General features: G+C 43.2%; 1 protein-coding gene across 1 annotated transcript; it reads left to right on the forward strand.

Moving 5' to 3' along the window:
- The first annotated feature begins 312 nt into the window (after positions 1-312).
- LOC307002375 (acetyl-coenzyme A transporter 1-like) lies at positions 313-13,641 on the forward strand. Its single transcript, XM_079619956.1, has 6 exons — positions 313-1,411; positions 3,300-3,499; positions 3,785-3,969; positions 7,923-8,040; positions 11,666-11,881; positions 12,422-13,641. The coding sequence occupies exons 1-6, from the start codon at positions 670-672 to the stop codon at positions 12,587-12,589; spliced, it is 1,629 nt and encodes a 542-aa protein (XP_079476082.1). The 5' UTR covers positions 313-669; the 3' UTR covers positions 12,590-13,641.
- The last annotated feature ends 229 nt before the right edge of the window (positions 13,642-13,870 follow it).

A 13,870-nucleotide genomic window follows, 5' to 3' on the forward strand; every position in this document is an offset into this window, starting at 1 on the left:
TAGGAACGAATTATTATTACTAGTAGTAGCCTACTAACCGATTTCGCTCGGTCGTTATCTTCAGTCCGTTCCTCAGAATCCGCCCCTGTTTTTGCGGCCGCTCCTGTTGACTCCGGTCAGTCCCGAGCTTTTGAATGAGAGCGGAGACTACAGTTAAAGGTGGGGTATGTAATTCTCTTTTTTGGCCATTTTTTCAAAATCACTTAAAATCCTATTCCTAACTCACTTACAGCCACTGAGTTAGAAGCACTGAAATAAAAATTAAGCAATTTAATCATCTGTGGAGCAGGCAGGACTCAAAAAACTCCAGCCAATCATTTCCAAGACCACCTAGAATCATTGGACAGTAAGTGCGTCAATCAATCGGTCGTACCATTGATTGGCCCATGTTCTTTGAATGGGTGGAGTCAAAGGAAAGAAGGTAGGACCATTTGAGTTGTGTATTTTCAAAATCTACTGGCCGTTTTGCAAATCACATACCCCACCTTTAACACACACACAGTAAACACTGCTTTACATGGGAAGCAGAAGCCTGGAGACGCGTGTGTAGAGGAAAATACATGCATAGTGCATAGTGTTCAGCCTACATGAAAACAGTCAAGACTTTTTACCCAAAGCGGAATTGTAAGCAAACTCAGTTAATTTCAGTGATTTTTCTGGCAGATTAAGATGGAGCTGTCTAAATCAATCACACACAAGAACGGGAGGCAGCGGAAACCTGTGATGCCCAACTCAGACATGCGTGCAAGAGAGTCCACTCTAGAAGTGGAGGACGATGAGGAGACTCTTCTTCAAAACTCAGACAGGGATGATGGACAAACGAAAGTGTCTAATGGGATCAATGGAGAACTGAGCAATGTTGCATTGTTATTATTCCTGTATGTGCTTCAGGGAATTCCTTTAGGATTGGCCGGGAGCATCCCTCTCATCATGCAGAGTAAGAACGTCAGCTTCAAGGACCAGGCGTACTTCAGCTTTGTGTTTTGGCCCTTCAGTCTGAAGCTGCTCTGGGCTCCTCTGGTGGACTCGCTGTACCTGAAGCGGTTTGGCAGGAGGAAGTCGTGGCTGGTTCCCACTCAGTACCTGCTGGGTCTCTTCATGCTTTACCTGTCGTTCGCGGTGGACTCGATGCTTCAGACGGATGGGCAGAAGGGTCCTGATGTGATCACTCTGACCGCTGTGTTCTTCATGCTGGCGTTCCTCGCTGCCACGCAGGACATCGCTGTGGATGGCTGGGCTCTTACGATGCTGTCCCGGGAGAACGTGGGTTATGCTTCCACTTGTAACTCTGTGGGTCAGACGGCTGGATACTTCCTAGGAAACGTGCTTTTTCTGGCTCTGGAGTCTGCCGATTTCTGCAACAAGTATATGAGGTTTGAGCCGCAGGAACGGGGCATTGTAACGCTCTCAGGTATATCATTATTGTGTGTGTGTTTTGGGATTAGTAAGATTTTAATATATCAGTGAGATATTCATATTTTTATTTAGCTGTTGGTCCAGATGAATGTCTTGCAGGTCTTTTAAAGAATTTAGCACATGATTGGCGCGGTGTAGCAACCAGTATTTCAAGCTTCAGTTGACACACTGAAGATGGATGACCGCATACCTGGCCATTACCTAAAAGTTAATGTCCAAGAGAATGTAAAGACTTTAGACCAATAGCCCTTCTGTGATTGGGAAATGTCTAGAGAGATTATAAGCATTTAGTTCAAATAGTTAAAGAAGATAAACTTGGCAGTTTGTCTATAAGAAAGGTTGTAGTACTGAAGATGCAGTTGCCACTTTATTGCATATCATCTCTAAACATTTGGATAAATCCAAAACAACTGTAAGAACCTTGTTTCTGGATTTCTCTTCTGCATTCAATACAATACAGGTTGACAGATTGGTGTCAAAACTTGTACAGTTGGATGTCAATCCCTATTATATACAATATACCCCCCATATACAGACGACTGTTGAACTGTTAAATCAGTATTTTAAAGTATTCTGATGACAATATCTGTGTTGAATGACTTGGACAGTCCTGGGCTTCATCTACAGGGTGTGACTGTATTGATAGAGTGGTGTGTGAATAATGCTCTTGTCATTAATACGAGTAAAACCGAGGAGATAATATTTGGGTCTAAATTTGACACTCATATAATGCCTGTTTTTATTCATAATGAAAAAATCAGACCGGTTAAACATACAAATATTTAGGAGTGAATATAGATGATGTGTTATCCTGGAATGATCATATTGATACTCTCTGTAAAAGCTACCCGTCACTGGGGTTAAGACCAATCATACGATGGCCTACCCCTAACTTCGTCCCTAAACCTACCCGTCACTGGGGTTAAGACCAATCATACGATGGCCTACCCCTAACCCCGCCCCTAAACCTACCCATCACTGGGGTTAAGACCAATCATACGATGGCCTACCCCTAACCCCGCCCCTAAACCTACCCGTCACTGGGGTTAAGACCAATCATACGATGGCCTACCCCTAACCCCGCCCCTAAACCTACCCGTCACTGGGGTTAAGACCAATCATACGATGGCCTACCCCTAACCCCGCCCCTAAACCTACCCGTCACTGGGGTTAAGACCAATCATACGACGGCCTACCCCTAACCCCGCCCCTAAACCTACCCGTCACTGGGGTTAAGACCAATCATATGATGGCCTACCCCTAACCCCGCCCCTAAACCTACCCGTCACTGAGGTTAAGACCAATCAGGGATGACTATACGGACTATACGGGACTAAAACACACGTGTGGTCCGGATAACCGTATAGTTCCGATTGTAGATCAGCCTCTTGAGCAGCTTTATGATTCAGCTTATAAGCTATAAATAATAACAATTTGCTAAGGCTGGCTAATAACATGGTTTCTATTCTAACCCTATTCATATCCTGCATAATGCGTTCGAATTACTACCTTCAAAGCAGAGGTACAGAGATCCAAGATTCAACAAAGTGAGGTTGAAACACTCTTTTGTGCATCACACCGTGTCCTAACCAGACGCGATGCGATAAGATCCAGCGACAAATAACTTGTCTGTCCACACTAGACGCGATGCGACTGCGGGATGCGTACAAATCAATCAAAACCCTCAGCCAATCAGAACCTCATGTGGGCAGAGTCTCACTGCGCGTGCACAGCCAATCAGAACAGATAAATAAATAAATAAATATATATATGGTACCTTATCTTTTTTCAGTATTAAAACAGGCCTAAATAAATGAAATCATGTGACTTGAGATGCAGGTTTACTGATACTCTGTACTTTGTTCTGTTCTGCTCCGTCTCAGACTTCTTGTTTTTCTGGGGGATCGTGTTCATGGTCTCTACCACTCTGGTCGCTGTCCTGAAAAAGGAAAACGTCAGTCACCATCATACCAAGAAGCCTAAAGAGGAGACGCAGGGTGTTATGGAGACTTACAAACTTTTGCTGTCCATCATTAAAATGCCCACAGTCTTTACCTTCTGTGTTCTACTGCTAACTGCTAAGGTAATGTCTTAGCCGAGGCTCACTGTGATCATCCGTCTTCCTGTTTTAACAGCTTTGATAGATAGATAGATAGATAGATAGATAGATAGATAGATAGATAGATAGATAGATAGATAGATATATAGATAGATAGATAGATAGCTTTTCAGCTGTACATTTAGTGTTCACATATGAATGAAATTCCATTCCAATGGCTCATAAAAATATAATAAAAAATGCTACAAAGTGCATTAAAATACGCTAAAAAGTTTGATCTAATTCCTCCCTCTTGGTCTCTGCTTTCAGATTGGTTTCTCTGCAGCGGACGCTGTGACGGGGCTAAAGCTGATGGAAGCCGGGGTCCCTAAAGAGCAACTGGCTCTGCTGGCGGTTCCCATGGTGCCTCTGCAGATCCTGCTGCCTCTGGTTATTAGCAAATATACCGCTGGTCCACGACCACTGGACATTTTCTACGAGGCCTTCCCAATTAGGTACTAACAATCCCCACAATCCACACAATACAATACAGTTTTATTTATATAGCACGTTTAAAAACAACCGGTGTTGACCAAAGTGCTTGAACCTATGAACTACGGTAAAACCTATGAACTAAGGTAAAAAAATTTTTAAAAAAAAAGATAATTAAGATATATTGAAAGCAATTGAAAAAAAGATACGTTTTCAAAGTGGATTTAAAAATTGACAAAGTTTGGCCGGATCTGATGTAAGCCGTAAGCCAGCGATTTGATTTCGGCCTCCAGCTCAGACTGGAAACCTGTACATTTATCTATCCTGCTTCCTTTACAAATTTTCGGGAACCAATCACACACTGGCTTATCCACCTGCCGTGCTATTGGCGGGTTTAACACGATGACAATAGAGAAGCGACGACTCCGATTCCTTTTAACCTCTCGACGATGTTCAACGTCTTCTTTAGTTTAGCAAACAAATCGCTCGAGTGGGTGTAAATACCATTAACTTTCATGTTTTTATTTGCACAACCTGCAACACTCTAAATCCAGCACATCTAGAAAACTACAGACCGGTATCCCTCCTTCCATTTGTCGCAAAGACACTTGAACGAGTCGTTTTCAACCAGATCTCCTCTTTTCTCGCGCAGAACAACCTCTTGGACAACAATCAGTCTGGCTTCAAAAGCGGACACTGCACTGAGACTTGCAAGAGCCGCTTCCAAATCCTCAGTTCTCGTCCTGCTGGATCTGTCTGCTGCCTTTGACACAGTTAACCACCAGATCCTCCTGTCAATCCTAAAGAGGAAGGGCATCTCGGGAACTGCACTCCTGTGGTTCAAGTCTTACCTCTCAGGTAGGTCCTTTAGGGTGTCGTGGAGGGGTGAGGTGTCTAAAACCCTACATCTAGCTACTGGTGTGCCTCAGGGCTCAGTGCTTGGACCACTTCTCTTCTCCATCTACATGACATCACTAGGATCTGTGATTCTGAAACATGGCTTCTCCTATCACTGCTATGCTGATGACACACAACTCTACCTCTCATTCCAGCCTGATGATCTGACGGTAGCCGCTCGCATCTCAGCCTGCCTGACAGACATTTCCGGCTGGATGAAGGACCACCACCTTCAACTAAACCTTGCGAAGACAGAGCTACTTGTAATCCCAGCCCAGCAATTCATCACCACTTCACCATTCAGTTAGGCTCGTCATCCATAACTCCATCAAGATCAGCCAGGAACCTTGGAGTTGTAATTGATGATCAATTGAACTTCACAGACCACATTGCTAGCACTGCTTGGTCATGCAGATTTGCCTTATACAACATCCGAAAGATCAAGCTCTTCCTATCAAAGCATGCTACACAACTCCTTGTTCAGGCACTTGTTCTATCCAGACTAGATTATTGCAATGCTCTCCTGGCTGGTCTCCCAGCTTGCACTGTCAAACCTCTGCAACTGATCCAGAATGCTGCAGCTAGAGTGGTTTTCAACGAGCCGAAGAGAGCACACGTCACTCCCCTCCTCAAAGAATTGCACTGGTTGCCAGTTGCCGCTCGCATCAAATTCAAGTCATTGACGTTTGCCTACAGAACAACCACTGGTACTGCTCCCCTGTACCTAAACTCATTACTTCAAACTTATGTGCCATCCAGAAACTTGCGCTCTGCAAGCGAACGGCGTCTTGTGGTGCCATCTCAAAGAGGCACGAAATCTCTTTCTCTGACCTTTTCCATGACTGTTCCCTGCTGGTGGAACGGTCTGCCTAACTCAATCAGAGCTGCTGAGTCTGTAGCCATTTTTAAAAAACAGCTGAAGACCTATCTTTTTCGACAGCACTTGATCCAGTAACACTAACTCTTTCTCCACTATTCTATCTTTATAAAAAAATTATAAAAAAATCCTGCGTTAGATTGAACTGCGAAGGGTCATAGCACTTAAATACTGTTGTCCTACTGTTAGTTTAATTGCTTCTATTGCTCTCATTTGTAAGTCGCTTTGGATAAAAGCGTCAGCTAAATGAATAAATGTAAATGTAAACACCGGCGACGTTAAGCATCTGGGGGCCCATTTCAATAACTAATATGGAGCCCTACCCACATAAAACAGAAACATAATAGAGCAGAAAAATTTGTTGATTTGCATCAATGGTATATTATTTTATTACGTGCACTTTCAGCTTCATGAACAGGCAGCTCAACATAGAAATAATCCAACCGTATTTTATTAAAACTATATACAATTATACGCAGGGCAACTTCACTGCTTAAAGATTTGTGTAGTATATTTTCAGCTGTCTGGGATCGTGGGATGACTTTAAAAAAAAAACAGCTCAAACATCCCCTCAAATTTCCTCCTCAAAGTAACATTTTAACCTAACGGCAAAAAAGGCAAAGGTGTAGACACATAAACTACCGATATTATACTTCAGATCGCTTAAGCCGTTCGCGGGGGCGGTATACGTCGCCATGGTAACCACGGCGCGAGTTCGACCAATCAGTATTTCTCCAGAAGATCGCAAATAACAAGGTCATACCTTGTGGCTTTGAGCAGAAACTTTAGTTTCACAACCTCGTAGCTCGTGGTCAATCTACCTTGGATGGTTTAGACATTATGGCTGAAAATAGGATTTTGCTGGTCTGTTGGGGGCCCCCTTGGAGAGCGGGGCCCGTTTCAATTGAAACGGGTGAAACGTAAGGCCGCGTCTGACCTGCAAACATCTCGATGCCATTTGCTGCTGCATTTGAGTTTTCGCGTCTGATTGGTTGAAGGACTATCCAATTATGTACAGAGTCATTTGAATGCCTGTTGATCACGCCTCTTGTGCAGTGGAAATACAGAGCAGACTCTCCAGACTAATGTTAAATCTTAAAAGATTGAGCTTGGTCTGGTGATGACCAGACTAGTAAACCGGGTTATTCCATAACTTAGGGCTGCAAAAGCATGATCACCCCTATTTTTAAAGGGTTAGTTCACCCCAAAATTAAAACTCTTGTCAGTAATTACTCTCCCTCATGTTGTTCAACCCCGTAAGACTTTCGTTCATCTTCAGAACTCAAATTAAGATATTTTTGATGAAATCTGTCTCACTTCTTCACAGGCTTCTATGTAATCAATATCTGCATCCCAGAAAGTTATTAAAGATATTGTTAAAATAGTCCAAGTGACTACAGTGGCTCAACCTTAAAAGAACACTAAATTTTTTTTGGAAATAGGCTCATTTTCCAACTGTCCATTTTCCAATGTAACTACAGAAAGGTCAAGGTTTAAATAGGAAAAATATCAAAACTCTTTGGTAATTTTTTGGAGAGAGATGCTAACGGTCTAATCAGATTCAGTGATCTATGCTAAGCTATGCTAAAAGTCTCAGACCCGGAGATCGGCTGAATGGATTAGAAAATGGTAAAACTGTTTAACTCTAGGGGAGCTGGAAAATGAGCCTCTGTCCAAAAAATGGTTGTTCTGTTCTGATGTACAACCCAGAAGCGCTGCGCTGTTACACTACATGAACTCACTCAGAGCCCCACAAACAAGAAAATCAAGAGTTGAATAAAGAAAGTCGTTGTTTTCTAGTATTCTCGTCGCTTGTTAACTTAAGGTTGAGCCACTGTGGTCACTTGGACTATTTTAAGAATGTGTTTACTAACTTTTCTGTGCTGGCAGATATCGATTATGTAGTAAGACTGGAGAAACTGGACGAACTGGAAGAGAGGAATTAACATTTGAACTCTCTGGCTATATTACCTTCCCCATTCGAGACACTCCCATTTACACATCATTCCCTCATCCCATCATCCCATCCTATATATATATATGGTTTAATATGGTTCTGCGAAGACTTAAAAACAACAACACGCATGCCTTGACTCTTGACTTGAAGAGCTGTGATGTACAGCCACATGTGTGATCGATCATTAGAGGGAATGCATGCGGTGTACACAGAAACAGGAAGCGTGTGGCTTGTGTTCCTCGAAGGCTGCTGATTGGTCTAGAGTACGCCCTGCTGGTCTGGTGGACCCCGAGTGTTCGGCAGGATCAGGGATTTCCGCTGTATTATTACGCTGTTGTGCTGTTGAGCTACGCTGCCCATCAGGTTAGTTCATATGCATTCTGTCAGCAGTTTCACTGAATCAACATGCATCAATGCTACATCTTTCTAAATGTGTTGGCAAACAAGTATTCATTACTTCAATGGCCTCATTGTTTCTGCCTTAAATTATTACACTGTTTAAATTAATAATTTTTAGCTAACTGTGATTCTGTAAATATACATTTCTGATATACATAATTCATAGTTTCCTCTGATAACAGATTTCTCTAAATTGTAAAGTGGCATTTTCTGTAAAGCTGCTTTGAAAGGATGTGTGTTGTGAAAAGCGTGAATTTAATTTAAATAATGACTTTTATAATAAATAATAATGAATTTTATACCAACAATAATATATATACAACGGTATATACAAAATTTAATAATAATAAAGAGAAAACCTATAATATAATAAGTGTTATTTTTAATGTGTACAAAATATCAAGAAAAATCACACATGTTTGCATCCTATATATAAATACATATGTTTACATATCTATATATTATGCATGTGTATGTATAGTAATATAATGATATAACAATATATTAAAATGTATTCATATCTATAATAATTATAATTATATAATATAACAGTAACAATTCACAAATGAAATTTTTATATACATGTATAATAATAATGTTACAAAATGAAATAATAAAGAGAAAACCTGTAATATAATGTTATAAAAAAATAACTATTTCAAGATAAATCACACACAAATTACACTATATCATTCTATATTAGTATACATACAAATAAAAGTAAATACATAAATATATAGGTATGTAACTACCATTTCATGATGTAATATTATTTAAAGGAGAACTCCGGTCAATTTTAACATTGAGCTCAATTTTTTGTAAATTTGGAGTGCTGTCAATACAGAGAACAACGACAAAAATCGTGTGTTGCCTACACCGTGTTATCCTCTTTTTAAAATTTGCACCCTATTGACTTGAATGGGGTCTAATTTTAAACCTACTTTTATTTCTCTTATCATCCTTGATGTGTTATACAAGTGCCCAGCCATGTTGAGTGATTCCTTCAGAGTGAACACGAGTGAATCTGACTGCAGTAGATGTGAAAGATATGAATAAAAATGATGTTATTTCAGCCAGCGCACAGACCTGTATTTAGTTCCTGTTTTCGGTCGAAGTCCAAAGTAGTCGATTGTCGAGTTCACGCGCGTGATCATAGGTAACTAAACCTATGCGCGTGAACTCGACAATCGACTACTTTGGACTTCGACCGAAAACAGGAACTAAATACAGGTATGTGCGCTGGCTGAAATAACATCATTTTTATTCATATCTTTCACATCTACTGCAGTCAGATTGTACTCACTCAACATGGCTGGGCACTTGTATGACACATCAAGGATGATAAGAGAAATAAAAGTAGGTTTAAAATTAGACCCCATTCAAGTCAATAGGGTGCAAATTTTAAAAAGAGGATAACACAGTGTAGGCAACACCGATTTTTGTCGTTGTTCTCTGTATTGCACTCCAAATTTACAAAAAATTGAGCTCAATGTTAAAATTGACCGGAGTTCTCCTTTTGTCACAGTGTTGTTTTATGTTCCCTGGTGTCCACTAGAGGTCCTCTTTCCAGCAGTATGTTTTTTAATGTCTCTTCCCCAGCCACCGAATGGGAGAGAAGACAATTTTTTGAGGGGACCCGGTTGGTCAGATTTCGCGGGACCCGTGGAGGCCGCAGTGGAGGAGGTGGTCGAGAGGAATCCCGACACCATTCTCCACTCTGGCCCCTCTTCGACCCTGGGCTGGTGATGTCCAGTCCAGAGCTCCATCCACCACTGATTCCGCCCAGCCCAGAGCTCTGTTCGCCGCGGTTTCCGTCCAGCCCAGAGCCTGCACTTCGCCATCAGAAAAGGCAGAGGAGGAGGAATACCTCCAGTCTCCTCAAAGATCCGGTGGTCGTCCTTGAGCAGCCTGCTGTCGTCCCGGAGGTCGTCCCGGAGGTCGTCCTCGAGCAGCCCGCTGTCGTTCCGGAGGCTGTCCCCGTGCAGCCCGCTGTTGTCCCGGAGCCCGTCCCCATGCAGCCCGCTGTGGTTCTGGAGGTCGTCCCCGTACAGCCCTCTGTTATCCCGGAGGTTGTCCCCATGCAGCCCGCTGTAATCCCTGAGAGTGTCTCGGAGCTGCCCACCTTCAGTCCCGCCACGGCCAAGAGGGCTGTCTTTCTCTTTTATGCAGTGGCGGTACTGCATGCGTGCCGGAGGTTGTTCCCGTCAGTCCTGCCACGGTCAAGAGGGCCGTCTTCACTTTGTATATGGTTGCTGTCCTGCGGCCTGGGCTGCACACAACACCAAGATGGCAGCCTCCAGTCCAGTTCGAACCCCGGACACTCTGCTTCAGCCCGTGTCTGTTCCTGAGCCGGTGTCCGTGTCCGTGTCTGTTCCTGAGCCGGTGTCCGTGTCTGTTCCTGAGCCGGTGTCCGTGTCTGTTCCTGAGCCGGTGTCTGTTCCTGAGCCGGTGTCAGTGACTGTTCCTGAGCCGGTGTCCGTGACTGTTCCTGAGCCGGTGTCCGTGACTGTTCCTGAGCCGGTGTCCGTGACTGTTCCTGAGCCGGTGTCCGTGACTGTTCCTGAGCCGGTGTCCGTGACTGTTCCTGAGCCGGTGTCCGTGACTGTTCCTGAGCCGGTGTCCGTGACTGTTCCTGAGCCGGTGTCCGTGACTGTTCCTGAGCCGGTGTCCGTGACTGTTCCTGAGCCGGTGTCCGTGACTGTTCCTGAGCCGGTGTCCGTGACTGTTCCTGAGCCGGTGTCCGTGACGGTTCCTGAGCCGGTGTCCGTGACGGTTCCTGAGCCGGTGTCGTCTCCGCCCTGGCCGCCCGAGGGGTCGTCTCTGCCCTGGCCGCCCGAGGGGTCGTCTCCGCCCTGGCCGCCCGATGGACTGACGTCTCCGCCCTGGCCGCCCGATGGACTGACGTCTCCGCCCTGGCCGCCCGATGGACTGACGTCTCTCCGTCCTGGCCGCCCGATGGACTGTCGGTTTCGCCCTGGCCGCCGGCTAAGTTGTCACCCATTTTTCCAGTTCCCCTTCATGGACCTGGTACCCCATCTAGCCCCCTGATCCTCCACCATTCCACCTCCCACCTGGACTCTTGTTTTGTCTGTTATGTCTTGGAGTGTCTGGTAGCCGCTCCGTAGGAAGAGGGTTATGTCACAGTGTTGTTTTATGTTCCCTGGTGTCCACTAGAGGTCCTCTTTCCCCACGGTGTCATTCACATTAGGAACTACAATTCCCATCATCCTGTCTGTCACTGATTGTTCATTGTGTTCAGCTGTTTCTCGTCACCTCGTTTAGCACTTGTGTATATATACCCTGTCTGTTCTAGTGTTTGTCACGGAGTCCTTATGGTTTGTCACTACACTTCTGATGTCTGTTTCCTGGATTGTTCTTGTTTTGTTTCTTGTGTTTCGGATTGCTTTATTGGATTTTGACCCCTGCCTGGATACTACGATTTGGATTACACTTTAATAAACATACTGCACTTGGATCTGTCTTCCCCGCGTGTGTATCGTGACACCTTTAAGTGATTCATTGACTATTTTGACTTAAATGGGGTTGGATTTTGTACTTCTATTAATTGCAGAATGTCTTTCTCCACTAGGTGGCGGTGTACAGCATGTATGTGGCGTGCATGGCCTTTCATGCCAAGGTCAGTGACCCAGTGATAGGTGGCACATACATGACCCTTCTGAACACCCTGACTAATCTGGGAGGGAACTGGCCCTCCACTCTCGCTCTATGGCTGGTTGACCCGCTGACCTTTAAGGAGTGTCAGGGAGCCCCGGGTCAGACGTGCGGATCGGCTGAAGAAGCAGGGGTCGGTATCTTTCTATTTACACGTGTTAGCTTAGCTATATCTGACCCTGGACTACAAAACCAGTCACATGGGTCAATTTTCTGAAATTGAGATGTATACATCACCTGAAAGCTGAATAAATAAGCTTTCCATTGATGTGTGGTTTGTTAGGATAGGACAATATTTGGCCGAGACACACAACTATTGTAAATCTGGAATCTGAGGGTGCAAAAAAATCTAAACATTGAGAAAATCTCCTTTAATGATTATTAATGAGCATTTATGTTCACGATTGTGCTGCATTCACTCACAAAAATACATGTTTTATATATTTACTGTAGGAAATTTACTAAATATCTTCATGGAACATGATCTTTACTTTAATATCCTAATGATTTTTGGCATTAAAGAAAAATCTATCATTTTAACTCGTACAATGTACTGTTGGCTATTGCCACAGATATACCCGTGCGACTCGAGACTGGTTTTGTGATCCAGGCTCACATTTAGTAGCACTTAACTATGCCTCTACTTTTTAACCTGTTCTTATATTGTCAACAGCTCTGTGTGCGAGAGGGCGGCGTGTGTGTGACGACTTTGAACGGTTACTATGTGGAGTCTGTGGTGTGTGTTCTGATCGGTGTCTGCTGGTGGATCTTCTTCGGGAAGAAAATGAAGCGGTTGCAAGACGAAAGTCCCTCAGCGTGGCATTGCAGGGTTGCCAAATAACCGTCTCTCCTGGACTCTGTCCTGCCCTGGCCTCTCTTTTCTCCTCTCAGAGTGACTGCTTATTTTTGTCACACTACAGCAGGCCTGTAGACAGGCCTTGTGCATTTCTGGCTTTAGTATGATGCAGGTTTTTTTAACAACTACAAAAAACTTGTGTTCTGGTATCATACATGAATGATGAAGCAGTTGCTACATGCACAATTCAGCTTTTTGTGTTTTTTTCTCCAAAAGAATTGATTCTAATTGAGCTTTGGTGAAATGTTAATATTTTTTCACCCTATTGTTAATGAAACTGGTTGTAGTTTTATTGAAATTGGTTACAGAGATGGAAATGCATATGTTAACTGTGTTCTGTTATGTCTTTAGCCAGGAAAGAAAAATCTCTCACACTCATATATTTTTTCTTTGGTCCTTTTCAGTGTATTTTTATGGCCAGTGCTTTTAATGCAGTTTAAAAGTCTGTGACTGAACTTTCTGTTTATGAAACGAGCTCTGTCTTTTGGGACAACAATTTTTGTTAGCAATAACAAAATCCATGGCAACAAAATTAATCATTAGATTTTTTATAAATTATGTAGGGTACTTGCACGACAACGATGTAGTAAAAACGGGAAAGTATGTGTTTTTCACGTACAGTAGACGACAGCATTATCAAAATATCACGTAACGAGACATGCACTAATAAGCGTGCGCGTGTTGTCATATATTTACCATAGATTCATGTTTTTGTGGTTTACAAAGTTTTCAAAACAATCGTATTTAAATACTTGCACTTTGAACCCTGTTTTCATAAGTTTGCGTTTTAAGCCCCCCAAAGCTGTTTTCAAGCCGTTGTCGTGTAAATGAACGTTAAAGTTTCCAGTTTTTAGTTGAATACTCTTATATACTGTCTATGGTTGAATACGGTGTCGTGTAAACGCCCCACTGGAAATTTCAGCAGTGAAGTGGAAAACATGGAATAAAATCTGTCATTGATTGATGTGGATAAAATACAATCATCTGCACTTTTATTACAAGTTGCTTCTTGATGACTTGGGGAAATTTATAATAATAATAATAATAATAATTCATTACATTTATATAGCGCTTTTCTGGACACCCAAAGCGCTTTACATAGAAGGGGGAATCTCCTCAACCACCACCAATGTGCAGCATCCACCTGGATGATGCGACGGCAGCCATATTGCGCCAGAACGCCCACCACACACCAGCTTACTGGTGGAGAGGAGACCGAGTGATGAAGCCAATTAGTATATATAGGAGGATGATTATGAAGATCGT

This window comes from Phoxinus phoxinus (genome assembly GCF_949152265.1).
Source record: "Phoxinus phoxinus genome assembly, chromosome: 8".
In the NCBI taxonomy this organism is placed as follows: domain Eukaryota; kingdom Metazoa; phylum Chordata; class Actinopteri; order Cypriniformes; family Leuciscidae; genus Phoxinus; species Phoxinus phoxinus.

Excerpts from the sequence above, each read along its gene's own strand:
- LOC307002375 (XM_079619956.1), top strand. The coding sequence starts at position 670 with ATGGAGCTGTCTAAATCAATCACACACAAGAACGGGAGGCAGCGGAAA. Across the intron at positions 3,970-7,922 it reads TACGAGGCCTTCCCAATTAG|GCTGCTGATTGGTCTAGAGT; the intron begins GTACTAACAATC and ends TGTTCCTCGAAG. Across the intron at positions 8,041-11,665 it reads TGAGCTACGCTGCCCATCAG|GTGGCGGTGTACAGCATGTA; the intron begins GTTAGTTCATAT and ends TTTCTCCACTAG.